We start from the raw sequence: 17213 nt of genomic DNA, 5'->3' as shown, positions 1-17213 counted from the left end.
AGCTAGACACATGTATCCGGTTTGTCGTTGCATTACGGTATGGAGTATTCCACGTGACTTTGTATAATGACAAACTAACCTTTATTGAGACCTGAGGAGGGTTACAAGATGGTACGGCAACTATTTGAGCGTGCAGCGCTCTTGTTGATGCAATTGTTAGTCGATATCAACCCCACCACCAAGATGCGTCGGAAACGACATTATCGTTTGAGCAAGCTGTAAAACAATGTCAAGCTCATGTTAGCCCTTCTTGAAGTCTATGAGAGTTTATACTACGGGTTTAAACTGGTGAAACTCGATGGTCCATTGTCAAATAATTCTTTCGCGTCTAGACAGTTGTATGCTGACGGCAAAAGTGACATCCGTCTCCAGCAACGCAAGCCCCCAGAACAATGATGGAACACTACCGAAGATGCTTCTCTCATGAAATGATCGAGTAAAGTCATGATGTACGTAAACGAAGAATGATGTTGAAGGTATACAACTAACTCGAGACTATGGCGCGTATGGGTACTGGCGAACAAGAAGGCGCACACTTTGCTGCACGTTCACAGACTACATCAACTCGACAACTTTAGATTGGCGGAACAAGCACTCGAACATTAAATTTCCGGTGCACTACGAGTAGGTCAAAGCATGGCTTCTTGGATGCAGCTGACCAACCTCGATGTCGTCTATCACGGCTGCTTCGATATCTTCTGTTGAGATATACCCAACTCCACCCCAACGACGAGGCCGCGACATCTAGTTACCGCGGGTCATCATCTGATATGTTTCTCGTTGTTGTTATTCACACTTCGCGGCTTGACTATGAGATTTATTGCATGTGCACGGAAACTTGTATTACTGAATCGAGATTGATGGCGCATGATATTTATATCAAAGAACGAAGTGTACAACGAAAAACTATGAATTTTAGGGAACAAAATAAAACAAAAATACAAGTTTGGCCACAGTTAAGATAGCAGAGAGCATGGGGTGGCTAAAAAGCCAAAGAGAAGGTCTGGTGTTGGAGACAGCTCAATGCGCATGCACGACAACACCACCAGGTAGTATAGTCGTCGTTCGCTATCCATTGTTGGAAGAGTTGCGGGCATAACGCGAATACATATCGAGAGCAGTTTGGGTATTAGGCGGCGGACCGGCTTTCCGCTTCGTACTGTTGTTGGGTCCCTTCACGCGAACACGACGTCGTTTCACCACAACGCCCTCATTCTCATTACGAAAAGCAGGCCAGTTCGTAGGCGGTTCTGGATTTACTCCCTTCACACGAGGCACTGGTCCCATTTTGGTGCTAGGAAAGTTCCGATAATGTGGAAACTCACTTCCAGACGACTGCGGTGTTGAACGCGTGATTGTAGAAGCCGGCGCTGGGATACGAGTGGGCGGCTGCGAGAATGCCTTTGAAGGTGTGGCAGAAGCCTTTGGGGTAGCCGCGGCTTTCGGTGACTCTTCTTGCGTGGAGGCTTGCGATGAACTCGGAGAGGTAACAGTCGGTGTCAACGCACAAGATGCGGGTTTCGGTACCATCGGTTGTGAGACGGGTGGCGACAGCGTCTTTGACCGGCCGACGAAAGAGGAGGTTGGTGTGTTCTCGACAAAAGAGTTATCCAATGGCTTGGGATGTGAAAGAGCCCGCATGTCCGCACTGGAAAAGCTCTCATAAGACATACTCGACGCTACCGAATGAGATCTGGTTTCACGATATGGTCCCATATGTTCTGGGAATGGCTGTGTAGAGGCGGGCGCTGGTGCGCACCGAACAGATGTGTTTGATGCCATCGAGAGAGAACGACTGTAAGTCTGCGCCGCTCCCGCGGATGGCTGATCAGAAGAGGGAACCTCCAGATCCGATGCCACGTCTTGTGATAGATATTCATCCATATCCATGTCGCCTTCGTTGGACAGCTCGAATGACTCCTGAGAATCTGGGAATGGGAGTTGGCTATCCAGTTCAGTATCATACTGAATAGACGTCTCTGCTCTCGATACGTCCGGTTCTGCGACAGAAGCGAGCGAGAGCTCTTGCGCGTCACCTTTCGAAACCTTTGGCAAGGTGTCGACTGTAGGGTCATCATCGACGAGAGGGAAGAACTCCCAGAACACCTTTCGTTCGGCATGCTTGCGGCTCTCGTTGATAGCTCTTAGCGTGATTGGATCCTGGCATTGGGGGCCCCAGGAAGGATGATTTCGTCCACAATTGATGCAACACTCAACCCCGTTGCATTTACCTTCCGATGCTCGGTGATCTTTCGAGCTGCAACGCAGACAGTTTAAATCGTTGGGTGTAGGACACTGATTTTTGAGATGCCCATACCGCCCGCAGGTAAAGCATTGTTTCGGTGACGAGCGCTTGTCGTACGCCTTAGCATACGCCATGTGACCGCTAAGAACCACCCCTTTCGCATGGACGAGTTTTTGCGCATCGCCCAAGCGATCAAGCGTCCATATGAGCTTCTTGTATGTCCACCTGGCGTCCTTGATAATGACTCGATTGCGTCTGCCCCAAGCTGTGATGAAGTCCATTGGTTGCTTGAACTGGACTTTCGCTCGGGATCCAAGATTGACGATTTGGACTTGATAGCTTTGTGCCAGCAAAGTGCAGTCCTCCTTAGGCACCTCGAGCATGGGTCCAATCATATGTTGCTGAAGGTGCAAAGCGGCCTCGGCTTCTGGGTTTGTGACCATGAGCACCAGCGCCGTTCGTTCCAGGCGGCAGGCTACAACCTGGTTGAATGGGGCTCCCTTAGAGGAGATCTTTTGTACAATCTCCGCGTTCGTCTTGTCATCGATGGTAGCTCGGGCACCATGGCTAAGGGCGAACTTGATTTCGTAGGACCGTTGATGGGATGTCGTTACGGGCGCCTTGTTCGATACGCGTAAGGTAGTAGTCAGGTGTTTCACTTCTTGCTCCAGTCGGTCGAAATCCTGGCGGGAGGTGGCCGTAGGTGTAATTGAAGGCTGTAACGCCTGATCATCTGCCAGAGCAGTCTGGAACGCGACAAGCTGTTCTTCACTGAGCAGGAGAGATCTGATGAAATTGTTGAGGTTTGGGTGGCGGGAGGGTGAAAACGACATGATGAAGTATGGACAAAACAGTGATCGAAAGAAGTGATTGTAGTACAAGGTGTGAGAGAGCGATGTTCTCTTCTTCTCGGTTTGACGAACTAACAAAGCGAGAAACTAGAGGCAGGTACTTATACAGATTCCAACGTCATGAGATCAACGCATGTTCTCTGGACGCGCACTTCCTTAGGGCTTCGCGTGCTATCTGCTCCAAACGGGGCATCGCCCCTGAGCACGTTCTCCACAAGTCCTCAGACTCGGAGGCAATACCCATCAGACGGCCCCATACTGAGTTCGCGGCGCGGATGTCACATTCCCGTGAGCCATATAATCTATCTTGAACAATAGTGTGCTGTGCCGGCTGCCTCCGTCTTGTTGAGACGTGTTTGCGTCAGGAAAAGCTTTGGCTATCCACTTCAGAAGATAGTCTATGGCTCGGAAACAATCTCGCGAAGTTATTCCTCGGCCGTAGCATGGCTGAATGGCATAGGCTATCCCATTCGCGGCACGCCAGATCAAGAGGTGGTTGGAGCAAGCAGAAATCCGGCCCTTATCCGGCACGAATGGCGCAATAATCGAATATCAAGGTTCAGTTTGACACGGCTCGGCACCATGTATGACGAAGTGACGCCTGTAAGAGGAGGTTGACGATGCTTGGGGGGAGGTTGGCGATGCGTAGAAAGAGGTTGGCGATGCGTAGAAAGAGGTTGGCGATGCGTAGAAGGAGGTTGGGAGTACCAGTCCACGTAACTAGCGTCGCTAGCGTCACTTCAGACGCGTGACCACGCGCGACCGCATACGCGAACAGCAGGGTCCAAAAGTGGGGCATGACGTTTCGGCGACTTTCACGATAATTGTGCGCCTACGATAGTTTGACACGCAATAGTAGGTCCGGCGATTCTGCCGTGACAGGACTACGAGTGCGCGCTTGCGCTGGATCACCAATGCAAATATGAGTTTATATATCGTCTTGTCCTCGATCCAAGAATTCCACAACGCCTCTACTATACAGCGCAAACTCCACTATCATGTCTCTCTACCGCCAAAGGCTGCCCCGTACATTACGGCACACGCCCTCGCCAACGCCCTCGCCACCTCGGGCTCTCACGTCGGCTCCGTTGTCTGCATACAACTTCTCTTCGCCTTTTATAAACCGCGAGCAAGACACTGCCGCAGCGCCGGCTGGTCATGGTACAGTGCATGTCCAAATACTTGTCGCTCAGGGCTAACTATGGTGACAGATGTGACGAGCGACACGACGAGCGATATGCCCTCATCTTATCCCGATCTCCAACCTCACCAGTCACACAACGACGATCTTGCCAATGACAGCTCGGCCAGCGAAGTCTCGCCCTGCGGCACCCCTTCGAAAGACTACAGCGACGTGTATAGCCTCAACATGAAGTGTTCATGGTTGAGATATAAGAGTCTTAGAGACCATGTTGCGAGACTGGCAGCCGCCTATGATGCAGCTCAAGACCAAAGCCTGGTGGAACGGCCGCCTGCTGTCATCTGTGTGCAAGACCCGCCACCTCACATAGCATATCACAGCATCCAAGGCTACCGTTGCGAGTTCCATGCTCCCAAGGCCCTAAACCCTTCAGATTACCCGCATCTGTACAGTCTCAAGGGTCAGCTCACGCACCTCGATAAGAAGACCAAAAGGCGAACAGCGAAGGCTGTGAAAGACCAGGCTCCGACCATGGCGACCGTAGATCCAGCGGAGCGAACAGCGAATGAGCAGGCGGTTTCAAAGCTGAGTGAAGAAAGCACGGCAGCCAGCTTCAAGAGGCTAGCTGCCGCCATGGGCTTACGACAAGTCGCGTTCTTCATACGTGATGATATACCCAAGAGCGATACACGCATCATGCCTCATCTTGGCGGCAATGAGGCATACGTCGCCACACTCGAGTTGGATACTCAATCCGGTACGCTGTGCATACACAACATGTACAACCACGACATGAAGATCGATATGAAAGAGCTCAAGGACCGCTGTATGCAGTCAGACGACGATTTGCTTCTCGGGGATTCCAACCTCCACCACAAGCTTTGGGGTGGAGCTACCGCTCGTGTCGCAGCGACAGAAACCTCTCTGTCTCGTCAATTGGCCCAAGCTTTGCAAGACACCCGTATGCAGAGCTGCATGACTCTCGGTACCCCTACTTATGCCCGCGGTGTCAGGGCGCTTCTAGCATCACACCAGACCGCAATCGACATCGTGTTTGCCAGCTTTCACCTACGGTCACGGATACACGAATGTGGTCCCATATACGTCAGAGGCTATGAGTCTGACCATGCTGTCATCAGGATGTCCATCGATATACAGCCAACTTCTGCTCCGCCGAAGACGAAAAAGCTCTACGAGGAGATCGACGAACAATTCAAGGGGGACCTTATCTCGCAGATCAAGAGTTTTGTTCGAACCCCCAACGACTCGGCTGAGTATGGCGCGCATGTTGTTCAATGTATCGCTGCTGCCGACGAACGTGTACCCACCAAACGCCAGTTCCGAAAGTCAAAGCCACCGACTCCAACGCGTTTTGCGCAGAAACTTGAGGTCGAGCGCAGGGCCCTGGTAGCTTTAGAGAAGAAGCCCACCCCTGACACCACGAAGCGTTATGAGGAGGCCAGACGAGACCTCAACAAGGACATCTCGAAAGAGAGTCGCAATAACTTTCGCAACGAGATCACTCGCTCTCCAGAAGGACTCAGATATCGTCACTACCTCTGGGCTCGACGCGCACAAACATGGTCGCAGCCCAAGCAAGCGCCCACTATGCCTATTCTCCAAGTCAACGACGATATCTACGTCACAACTCAAGAGAAGGCTATTTTGTACGCCCGCACAATTTGGCCGGACGTTCATCAGCAAACACAAGGCCCACCTAGCTACGCAACGCTGCCCGATCTCTGCGAGCGGGAGCAGTTGTCGTGCAACCAATTCGTCACGGAGAAAGAAGTCCTCGACACAATACGCGAATTACCTGATCGCAAGGCCCGCGGCTCAGATGGGATCAGCAATGAACTGCTGAAAGCTTGTGCAACAGAGCTTGCCCCAGTCTTAGCGGAACTCTTCACCGAAATGTTCCAACAGAGCCTTCATATCAAGGAGTTCAGCCATGCTATCACGACTCTTTTGCTCAAGTCAGGCAGAGCGCCAGGCAATCCGAAGAGCTACCGGCCTGTTGCATTACTTTCCTGCTTAGCAAAAGTCTTCGAGAAATTGATTGCGAATCGCTATCGTTATCTTGCGGAGACTCACGGTTTACTTCCGACCTTGCAGTTCGGAGCTCCTGGAAAGGACACTACAAAGGCACTGCAAGCGATTATTAGTCCCGTTTACACAGGCTGGTGTACGAAGCAGAAGACAACATTACTGAGCCTCGACATCACGGGTGCTTTCGATCGCGTTGACCGAGAAAAGCTCCTCCAGATACTGGTAAACAAAGGCATTCCAGACTGGCTGATCCGCCTGACTGCTTCTTTCTTGTCTGAAAGGAGCACTACACTCAACATGCTTGGAACCATGTCGGAACCATTCTGGGTAAATATTGGGATTCCTCAAGGAAGCCCTCTCTCACCCATCCTCTTCTTATTCTCCGCCGGCGATATTCTTACACTCTTCGGAAGAAAGGACTATTGTGGAAGCAACGCCAGGGTCCATTGTTTCGCGTACGTCGACGATACCTATCTAATGGTCACATCTCCTACCTATGACATGAACATCAAAATCCTGGAGCTGATGCACGACAAGCTTCTCAACTGGGCCACGGACAATGGATACGAATTTGGTGCGCACAAGTACTCGCTCATGCACTTTCGTCCGCATTGGAATTCGCCGTTGTGCGACTTGATTCCCAACAATATCCCGAACTTCGGTGTAGGTCGCGACGTTGCCGATCCAGTTCTGAGAACCGACTTAGAGCCGATGAATATTCTCGGTGTTCTTGTGGGTCCGCGACTATGTTGGAAAGCACATGTCGCCATGATCGAGGGAAAGGTTGCGCGCAAGCTACGTGCTCTACTGCGTGTTACTGGGTCCACCTGGGGGCGATCAGTCCACGACATGCGAGAACTATATCGTACCACAATCATCCCCATCATCGCCTATGGATGCGGAGCCTGGTATGTGAACATCATCGATGGGCCCATCAAGTGGAATATTCCGAAGTATCTCGTCCACCAACTGGAGGGTTTACAATATTCGTCCTTGATGCAGATTTCTGGGGCCTTTCACAACACCGCAGCAAGAATACTCGAAAAGGAGTTATTCATCGAACCTCTCGTAGTCACACTAGGACGATTATCCATCTCGCATCGCGTCCGATCACTCTACGACCAGGATGTAGTTCTATCACAACAAGCAAGGACGGAACGACATGGCAGGCTTAATGTGGAGCATCACCCGTACCGCATTCTTGATGGAGAGGCATGCCAAGTTGAGCGAGCTGCATGGGCCTACCTCTGTCAGAGAAAATCCGGTGAAGAGGCTTTAAAAGACTGGGATGACCGCCACAAGCGAAGAAAGGCCATCACCGTATATCTCAAGCAATGGGCCTTTCTTCAAAGCAAACACATGTGGGACGAATATCGCATATCGCGACTCGCTCGAGGAAGACATGTCTGCCCAGCCTTGGATAGCGACTTTTACGCCGAGTGGGACGACCAAAGCCTCAAATGCTACAAGGGGTTGACGCGCGCTCAAAGCACTATGCTTCTGCACATGCGTACTACGTTCATCGGCCTCAACGCTCATCTACACTCGATCAAGGTTAGTCTACGGCTGCATTTAAGTCTAGTTTTCTAGCTGACACACTTCTACAGTGCTCGGACACAGCGTTCTGCCCTTGCCTTCGCGACCGTCATACAGCAAAGCATCTACTTTTAGACTGTCATCTGCTACACAACGAACGCAGCGACCTGCTCAAATCGATCGGCCACCTCAGGCTCCAGCATATGCTTACCAAGGACGCGTTCGAGACTACACGCTGGGCCATTATCCACTTCGACATCGCGCAATGGCAGTTGGCAAAGAAGGAGGCGCGACGTTGGAAGGCCCCCCAACCGAAGAAGAAGAAGAGCAAGAAGAAGAAGGACGAATCTCCTCAGAGCAGTGAGGGCACTTCTTCGCAGCCTGGCAATGGTCGACGCCGAAGCTCTAGCCCATAAGGCGCCCGACACGTCCCCAACACTCTCCGTGGACCCTGTTTCACCGATTCACCGTTCACAACGACAGCGTGTCGCCGGCCGCTACCGCGTCAACGACTCTTCAATCCGCTGTCACGATCTCGGAGGCGCTGCTTCCACTACCGCATTATACTCTTGGTTTTCGCCATGTCTCCCCCAATTGAGGATTTCGTCACACTATATCTCTCCACCACGATACTCCCAGCCGTCGGCGCTCCTTCTATCCGACACCTTCTCTCCGACACTCCACTACGACACTCCACTACGACACTCCACTACGACACTCCACTACGACACTCCACTACGATGCCTCCACCACATACCTCCGTTGCGATACCACCACTACGACATCTCTCTCAAGGCGACAGCCCTTCTATCAATACCTTTTCCATGCTTCTAACCACACCGCCGCCGTCACCACGCTCGCTCCACCCATTTCACGTTCACCAAGTCACCGACGCTGCTGGAACTTTCCCGCGTCTTAGCGAAATTTTCGCCACAAACCTTTTCACGACCTCAGCAGCTACAGCTTAACTGCTGCCTGCCGCCTATCGATGGCTAGTCATGCCACGAGCGCAGCTTAGCGCGGCAGCGCTGCTGCCGTGTTCGCACATCTCGGCTAGGACTCCATCAGGACGCTGTACGACATCAACGGCCCTCGTCACGCCTTGATCGTAGCTCAGCACGCAGTGTTGCTACAGTGTCCCAAGAGCTTAGCTAGAGCTTTATCATTAGCATTCCCCCCCGGGCCTTAGGGACGGGGCCTACTGCGTCATGTCTTATGACATCATACTGTGTTGTAAGTCCTCCATATTCAGTATCGCAAGCTTTTCATTAACATGCTGGGTCAGACAAACAACAAACAAACAAACTTTCAAGCCATTGAAACCAAGCCCGAGTAAGTTCTAGCAGCTCTGATCTGGCTCTCGCACCGATACTGATATTGCTCTCCAAGTAGACTCGAACGCCTCTTGCCGCCCGCCCGCACTTTCCTTTCTCACACTTTCACGACATAGTACTTAGACCTAGGATGTAGTGTGACTCGAGCTTGGCTAACTTCAAGCAGGACTTGCGATCCACATTGACTTGTTCATTGCTACTGACATTACACAGACAATACCCAGGTATGCCGTACTCATTAGCCCTACCAGCCAGCACTGAGCTCACACAAGCAGCAGCAGCAGCACCGCCGCATTGCACGCAATCCCTCTCAAAAGCGAGGTATGAAGGCCAATAGCGTTGAATGACTTGGACCTAAGCTGATACATGTAGCGCCGCCGCCGCTTCCATTGCAGTCGCAATTGCCCGAAGGCTCAAGGAAATCCTGGAATGTATGAGTTACCAGTTGACTACTTCTGCTCGGCGCTTTACTTACTGAGGCAGCAGCATCAGCAGCGACATGTCCGTAGTGCCACGAAAGGGCCACATATCCTGTAAGCCATGGTCATCCACGCCGTCTTCTCATTGTCGTGCTCACTCCAGTAGCCGCAGCCCGATACGCCAGCCAAATACCCCAGAAAGATCTCGAATACACCCACAGTCCATGTATGCCATGTCCACCGTCTCCAACCTTTCATTCCCTTGCTTACTCAAGCAGCAGGCCAGTCGCGCATCCTACCGCAAGCTTGTCGACAAGCCATGTATGTATCTTGGTTCCACAAAGCTATTGGCATCGAGCTTACCCGACCAGCAGTATCGCCCTGTTGTCCGAATCGTCCGTCTCGCTCGTATCGTCGGCCCAATCGTGGGTTCGTAGTCGTCGTCGTCGTCGTCGTCAATCGCCGTGAGTTGCGAGATACCGTCCCCACTCCGATGAGCGCCGCTAATGCGTTGTTCAGAGCCTATACGGAAGCTGCGGGTGTAGCCGTGGAGGCAGTTCGAAGCGCCTTTGCGTCGAGGAGATCCTCCACCATGGTGAGGACCTGCAGCATCCAGGCCTCGTGTTTGTACGTTGCACTATTCACTCGCCCCTTCTCCGAGCTTAGTTCGTGATGATCCGCACCACCGACTGCAATTCCTTTCACAAAGCCTTTTGTCGATTGTGCGCTGACACTGGCAACCTAGGCCCGATCGTATGACGTTCTCCACGAAGTCAGTTTGGACTGGAGAGAGCAAGCCATGGCGTGAAGCCTCAACAAGGTCCAGCCAGTAAGCGGGCCCAACTACACTGGCACCCACATCAATACTAATTGTGCGTCTCTTCAACTAGACGGGAATACTGCAGACCAGCGAAGTCCACATACTCCGGGGAACCGCCACTCACCATCATAGCGATGGATCCCAAGGTAGCCACATGTAGGTCTCCATGTGCACTTAAAGCGATCAAACTAATCCTTCAAAGGGATCCCGAATGTAGCATCAGATGCGCAGCGTCGTACGGCATCGAGAACGTTGAATCCATGGACCAGCCCAGTGTGTGCGGCGGTCTCGTCCATGATCATCTCGTGCTGCCAGTCCACCGAGATGTACTCCGTGAGGTCGAACTTAGTAGGTGTTGTCGTATGATGTCACTACTTCTCTAACAGCATCTAGCCGCTTCTGTATTTGCAAGCCACCGTGGCCGGCACCACAGGCGGCACGTAGCACCTACGCATCTCAGGGATGTAGGGAGTCGTGAAGTGTATGTTGCACATGGTAGCTTGACACCAAGACTCATCTGTACTAATGATCATAGTGTCCGACATGTTGTAGTGTGTTGTGGTTGGAAAGATGGATGTAAAGGAAGATTTGGAAGGTGTAGAAGATGTAGAGGATGAGGATGAGGAAGATGAGAGGAGAGAGGAAGACGAGAGGTTTGTGTGAACCATGAAACATTGGGTTGAGGCTTTGTTGACACGTTCAGAGCAGAGGTTTTCGCTTTTCTGCGACTGCTAAAGGGTCCAGTGCGATTACACGGTAAATTCTGTTCCCTCCCTCATCATTCTCTGCTGTTTCTGACAGTTCCACAGTACAAGACCCTTCCGTTGGGATAGCCGTTGCGCAATGAATTCAGGGTCGCTGCGCACAGGATTCAGGGTCATGAGTAAGGCATCTAACTCGATCGATCAATAAGCAGAGCGCTAATTCATCCCAAAGACTGCTACGCCTTACCGCCTTGCTGCCTCACAGCCTCGTTTTGGAAACAGCTTCAAATGCGTGAGTAAAGCCTCGACACACCTGATCGCCATATCAATCGCTAAAGTAGGACAGGTTCAAGTCCTTGGACGTTTGTGGCCGTTCCTCCACGGTTGTAGCCCCCTCTACCCCATGCTTTTGCATGGGGCTTCCGGTAAGCAATGAGTAAGAAGCTTAGTGCAGACGGCCTGCGCGCATAATACTGACTCTGAGCTAGGATGTATATGCGACTCCTGAATGCCTTCCTGGAGGCATACAGAGCGCGTAGGTAAGCGCCCCGTTCTAACACATAAACACAACAAGCGCTGATTGCTGTTCAGGATACTCGCATGCTCCCTTTCTCTGTGGGATCTGGGCTGAATCCTGGCTCCTTGCCTTCATGCTTTTGCATGAGGTTTGAGAGCGTCGAGTAAGAACTCCGATACAACTGTTGAAGACAAAGGTTATTAATTCGAGTACAGACTTCATGGCTTGGTTTCATTTCCTGAACCTTTGAAAGAATATGTGAGTTCTCTGACTCCCGCCCCAACTTCGATCACGTCCAACGACTAACGATCTTTCTAGATACTGCTGCATACTGTGAAACAAGGTGTTTAGGAAATACACCTGCATTGCGATTAAATACTGTGTTACTCAACCGCGTTGTGCCCGCATTTCTGCACCAGCACATTCAACAAAGCAATAAAAAATCCTAACAAAACGTTCGTCCCTCGCTATTCCGTTGTCACGAGTCATCTGGGACGCATCCAAACATCAGTTTGGGCACGACCCCTCAGTCTGTTTCTGGTAAAGGATTCTAGTCGATGACGGCCCTGAATACGGAGTGAGCCTGAATTGAGCCCGACCTCCGAAGGCGACATGCGCAGAGTGGGTGCACTTCCTACACCCAGACTCAGTATCGCAAGCAACATCATATTCATCTCAGCTACCAGGATACAGCCGCATCGCCGAGACCGAGAGCCTGAACGGGGTTGCAGCGGCCTGAGATGAAGGCGTTGACCCCACTGACCCAAGCACTCGGCCCAGGGCGAACCTTGGAACCTTAAAACATTACGAAAGCGCCCCGCTGCCCGCTTTCTCGTGACGCGGCTGCTGCCTGCTACTGGAAATCCTCTTTACAACCCTTCCTTCCACAGTTTCTCGTTCCCTTCTTCTCTTCCACCTCTACGACCGAAGCTCGACACGCGCACGCTCAGCCTTAAGTCGAAGACGACTCTGCACTACGACCGCGATCACAACCACAACTATAGCTACGATTACTACGGCTTCGAATGCGACCACCGCTGCCGCTATCACCTACACCATGGTAGCATTGAAGGGCTTTTGCAGGCTCCCCCGAGAGTTGCGCGACCAGATTTACGCAGAGTACTTCACCATCGAAGGCGGTTATCATTACGACCATGCAGCAAACAAATTAGTCACAGCCGCAGGTGACGGCATCGATCTCAACGTCAGGCTGACGAACCGCCAGGTAGCAGTTGAGACTCGAGGGCTTGCATTCAAGCTAAACGCAGTCAACTTCTCAACTGTGTACGACAGGGACCTTAACCAGAGAGCCGGCAACTTCAACACCCTTGTGACTATAATTAATGACTTGAAAGGACGATACTTCCTCATCGATGCTCAGCGATCTCGCTTATTCGACGCCAAAGTACGCACATACGTCGAGGAGCACCATCCTCATTTCCTACCTGTCCTGGACGCGTTGGAAGCCGGTAGTGTCACGAATAGCGACAGTTATGTGTGGAAGGAGACTCCGTCACAGTCGCGACACTTCGTAGAATCGACACTCCACGTCATGGCTGCGCAACCGGATTTTAACGAGACCGTCACTCGAGCTTCGAATTGGCACGGGAGAGATGATAATCCCCGCCCTGATCCCTTCCCTGTGGTAGCGCACCATCATGTGCCTTGGAGCCTGCCCAGTGAGGAGGAACTTGCGGCGATGCGCGAAATAGTATCGCCACATCCTATTGTAGCCACCCGGTTCAAAAACTGGCAGTACTGGGAGAAGGAGAAGTACAGGCTATCCGCGGCCACCACGTCCATCGCCTTCCTTGGATCTCTGACCTGCAAGACACGACTCGAGTTGCGCAATTTGGTCTTGCACGAAGATCACGTCGCGGTTGCGTGGCCTGAGTGCCATGTGCAAGGCTTGATACCATTCTGTCAAGAGAATTCTAAGTTGCGCATAGAGCGTAGAGTTTCCCTTTGGAAAGCCATGCTACCTGCAGCCGCCGCCTCGCTCTACGCGATTATGACCAATCCACCCGCAGCCCAACGGCGATCCAGATACGACTGCGTCCCTCCACAAATACTTAGTCGAGGAAGTTTTGGCTATAGCGGCGTGGCTGACTGGATAATGGAGGCGCTGGCTCTCGAATCTCTTGGGATGCCATCGGGTTGCTTCACTTTTGTCATCGACGGCGAGCCCACACCTGAGCAGTCAACACGGGTCTTCAACATCCTACAGCATAACGCCGCATGGCAGACTGCCTATGACCTCTCTATTCACGATTCGACCGTGTGGCCAGTCCCACTCACGTGGTTGCAAGGTCGAGACCACAAGGCATACATCATGAGAGGGTTTCCCGATGCCTTGAAGGCTATTAGTGCGGGTAGGTCAGTCGTCAAGTGCGACATCGACACCGGGCTTGGACTTGATGTGGACAAAATCATTGCGGAGGGCCGATCATGGACCCAGAGAGAATGGCTAGAGAACTGGTCGTCGACTGTCCAGCTTCACGGCAACATACACACTAGTGACCCACTACCGAGCTGGATTGAGCTCCGGATGGAGGATATGTTGGAGGAGGAAGGAACGGAGTGATCGTATGCTTGCGCTTTTGTTTCGTGCTTGCATCGACGACTGGGCGTATCTCCAGACTTAGAAGCGGCCTCACCGCGCCATCATCCGTCAAGCAAGCCCTACATGACGGCAGACTAGTCACCAACAATGCCAATTAATAGACATGCATGCACTGTTTCTCCACTGATCTATCGAAGCTTCACCTCATCAAGAACCTATGTCGTTCACATCGCCTGATATCCCCGCTCCCAGACGTGCGCACGAGGAGGTCGGCTACCCTTGAGGCTGCACGCTGCACGTTCACCCGCAGAGCCTCTCCAATGCCGCCGCCGCGGGTTCCACGTATCCGACCACAACAATCGCGCAAAACCGCCTCAGCTCGCTAGTTTTCCCGGCCTCGTCTTGCTACGCAGCTGGCGTAAGTCGCATGGCAACTGAAAGTCATGGGCAAGGCTGAGTTTCTGGCACTCGGGAGATCTTCGGCGGTCTTTGTCGACCTTCCGCCCGCTCACCAACGCTGAGCTTTGCGCTGACACTCCCCTGCATCCTTCAGGTATCGTACTACGATCAGGACACGACATTGTAACCGGGACAGTCAACACACGCAAGGTATCACCGTTACATTTGATATCGCACTGCTATGCGTGCGACGTGCCAGCCCAGGGCTGCGACGCGCCATACTCGGGCATCAAGATGAGCACCCAGTAGCATTGAGCTAATACGGCAAAACAGTTGCCTTCCAATGCCGCTTCAGAACCCGTCTTCACGTTCAGCCACGAGCCCACCCACGTCCCGCCTTGTCCATGGCTTTGCGCTTCTTCGAGATTCATACCCACCGCTATCGCTTGCAATACGAGGCCGCAGCCCCCGCGAATACCCCACCTCCGTAGCACGCCCGAACGCAGACATACAGTCATACATATACTAGCTGGGATAAAGCTGGAGGCTTGGTACAATGCGATGGGCTGGCATCTGGTGTTCGGTCGCTGCGCACGCAAGCGCAGGAGCGACAGCTGTCGACCGAGAAGATGCTGTTACTCGCAGCGCGCCTTCGATTGGAGAGGTCAAATACAGCTGGCTTTGGACATGCTGGGTGCGGAATTGAGTTTCCTCTCCCAAGCTCCAAGCCCGCCATAGGCCCTGGCTGTGTCGAGAGTGTTTCCTTGGTGATCGCCGACACATCATGCGAAATCGGGTCCGACATCGCCTATGGGCTGTCTGGCGCAGAGCTTTAGCACTTACTCCAAGATCTCCTATCACTATATCGGCCTGAGTTGAAGCTGTTTTTATCGGCCACATCGTCCAAGACGGCAGCATTGCTAGGTGCAATTTCAGTTTTCACCAAAAGTCGGCTCCGATGTATTGAGCAAATACTTTTGTTGGCGATCAAAGCAACGATCTCTACATAGGTCGACTGCGAAGTCAATACAGACCCCGGCAAAGGCGGCATGGTCAACACATGTTATCCATTATTCAGGAGCGTCACGCGAATTGCTGATTACCCTGGCATCGAAGGCTGAGAACAAAATAGCGGATTGTATTATGAGAAAACTAGCTACATCAACAAAGAGTCGCGGGCTTCAAACAACTTGTAAGCTGATAAAGCTAATGAGAATAGCTGAGCGCGACCCTCTCCTTCGAGATACGCCTGGAGCATAACTGCCGTCACGTCGCGATCGGCGTCAGGTACCCTCTTCTGGAGCCCTTCTTCGAGTAGTCGGTGGACAAATTGGATACTTTCATGGATAGTGCGATCACCATCACAGCGCTCGTCATCAGAATCTTCTTCCGTGATTTCCTCGATCACTACTCCAGGTGACCCTTTGGTCTGATCTGCGCGAGCCTCTTCTTCGGCTTCTTCTTCGGCCTCGTCATGGTCTTCTTTCCAATCCCCGCCTGGGTTCATGGCTTCCCACTCGGCCTTGACATCATTCTTGAACTCGATCCACGCGTCGGCCCGCTGCTTTGGAGTTGCCTCGACGCCTCGGTCATAGAAGGTGGGATCCCACGCATGAAGAGCTTGGATATCCTCATGATACGCATCGTCGTCGCTAGCGTAAGATAGCATCACCACAGCCCCCGGCGTGTAGTTGTCGTCTTGGCCATGAACGTTGGGGTCGTATTCGTGCTGTTGCGCGTATATCGCGGCGAAGCCCGGAAGTGGAATTTCCACTCCTGAAGCGGTGTAGAACGAAGGATGCTCTTCCTGGGAATTGACAGGGCTGTGTTCAAGTCCGCGTATCCCTCCATTCGGCTCAAGTTCATTCACGATAGCAGTCGAGACATCTAGGGCGAAGATCTGTGCACGTAGCGTCCGGGTTACGGCGAAAATATCTCGTGGATCAGCGTCGCGAGCCTTCATGACCTTCTCAATTACTCCCAGCCGCCGTTCCATGGTATTCCTGAACAGAAGACATGCTATGGGATGAGACGGGTGGCGGTAATCTTTTAAGAGGGTGATAGTCGATACCATATACATCTTCAGCGCTTGCTCGTCCGGTTCACGAATACCGAACGCAGTACCATCGGCCTTCGAGAAGTATGCACCCATGTTGCTGATGAACTGTTGTGTCCGCCCCGAAGGAGAATACCCTGAAGAGAGTTAGCATGTCATTGCTTCTGTGGATATATCGCAGCTTACTGGTACGTATTGAATGTGAAGACGCGACCAACTTGACTCGTATACAAATGGATATGTATAAGCAGCAGCACGGGAACAGGGAACGGTGTGAAAAGGATGTGAACGAACGGATGATGCGAAAACGTCCAGAAAAACTATGAAGCGGGCTGAAGTGTTGCTACATACATATGGACGCAAGATGTGATCTCAAAACGTATATTCCCCTCTTCCTGCTCCCTGATCTGTAAGTTTCCCCAGCAACTATGGTAATTTGTCGGCCGAAGATGTTGATCTAGTGGTTTGATGCCTCATAACACCGCTACGATGAGGCCACAAAGAGCAAGCGCTGATCTCAACTTCGCGCGGGTGAGAACTCCGGTATTGGCTTGATGGGGCTCACCCGGCGGAGAGCAC

General features: G+C 52.2%; 3 protein-coding genes across 3 annotated transcripts; 1 reads left to right on the top strand and 2 right to left on the bottom strand.

The window, feature by feature from the left end:
- Positions 1–1321: 1321 nt before the first annotated feature.
- J4E88_000106 (uncharacterized protein) lies at positions 1322–3078 on the bottom strand (the record flags this gene model as incomplete). The annotated part of the gene is made up of 3 exons (XM_049393787.1): positions 1322–1477; positions 1843–2143; positions 2318–3078. The coding sequence occupies 3 exons, from the start codon at positions 3076–3078 to the stop codon at positions 1322–1324; spliced, it is 1218 nt and encodes a 405-aa protein (XP_049259616.1).
- Positions 3079–12673: 9595 nt separating this feature from the next.
- On the top strand, positions 12674–14200 carry J4E88_000105 (uncharacterized protein; the record flags this gene model as incomplete). The annotated part of the gene is made up of 1 exon (XM_049393786.1): positions 12674–14200. The coding sequence occupies one exon, from the start codon at positions 12674–12676 to the stop codon at positions 14198–14200; it is 1527 nt and encodes a 508-aa protein (XP_049259615.1).
- A 1534-nt stretch (positions 14201–15734) lies between these two features.
- Positions 15735–16730, bottom strand: J4E88_000104 (uncharacterized protein; the record flags this gene model as incomplete). The annotated part of the gene is made up of 1 exon (XM_049393785.1): positions 15735–16730. The coding sequence occupies one exon, from the start codon at positions 16728–16730 to the stop codon at positions 15735–15737; it is 996 nt and encodes a 331-aa protein (XP_049259614.1).
- Positions 16731–17213: the final 483 nt, after the last annotated feature.

The sequence above is a fragment of the Alternaria novae-zelandiae genome (genome assembly GCF_023758075.1).
Source record: "Alternaria novae-zelandiae strain BMP 2774 chromosome Unknown scaffold_1, whole genome shotgun sequence".
In the NCBI taxonomy this organism is placed as follows: Eukaryota; Fungi; Ascomycota; class Dothideomycetes; order Pleosporales; family Pleosporaceae; genus Alternaria; species Alternaria novae-zelandiae.
Note: the sequence above shows the minus strand (reverse complement) of the source record. Positions and strands in the feature narration are given on the sequence as shown.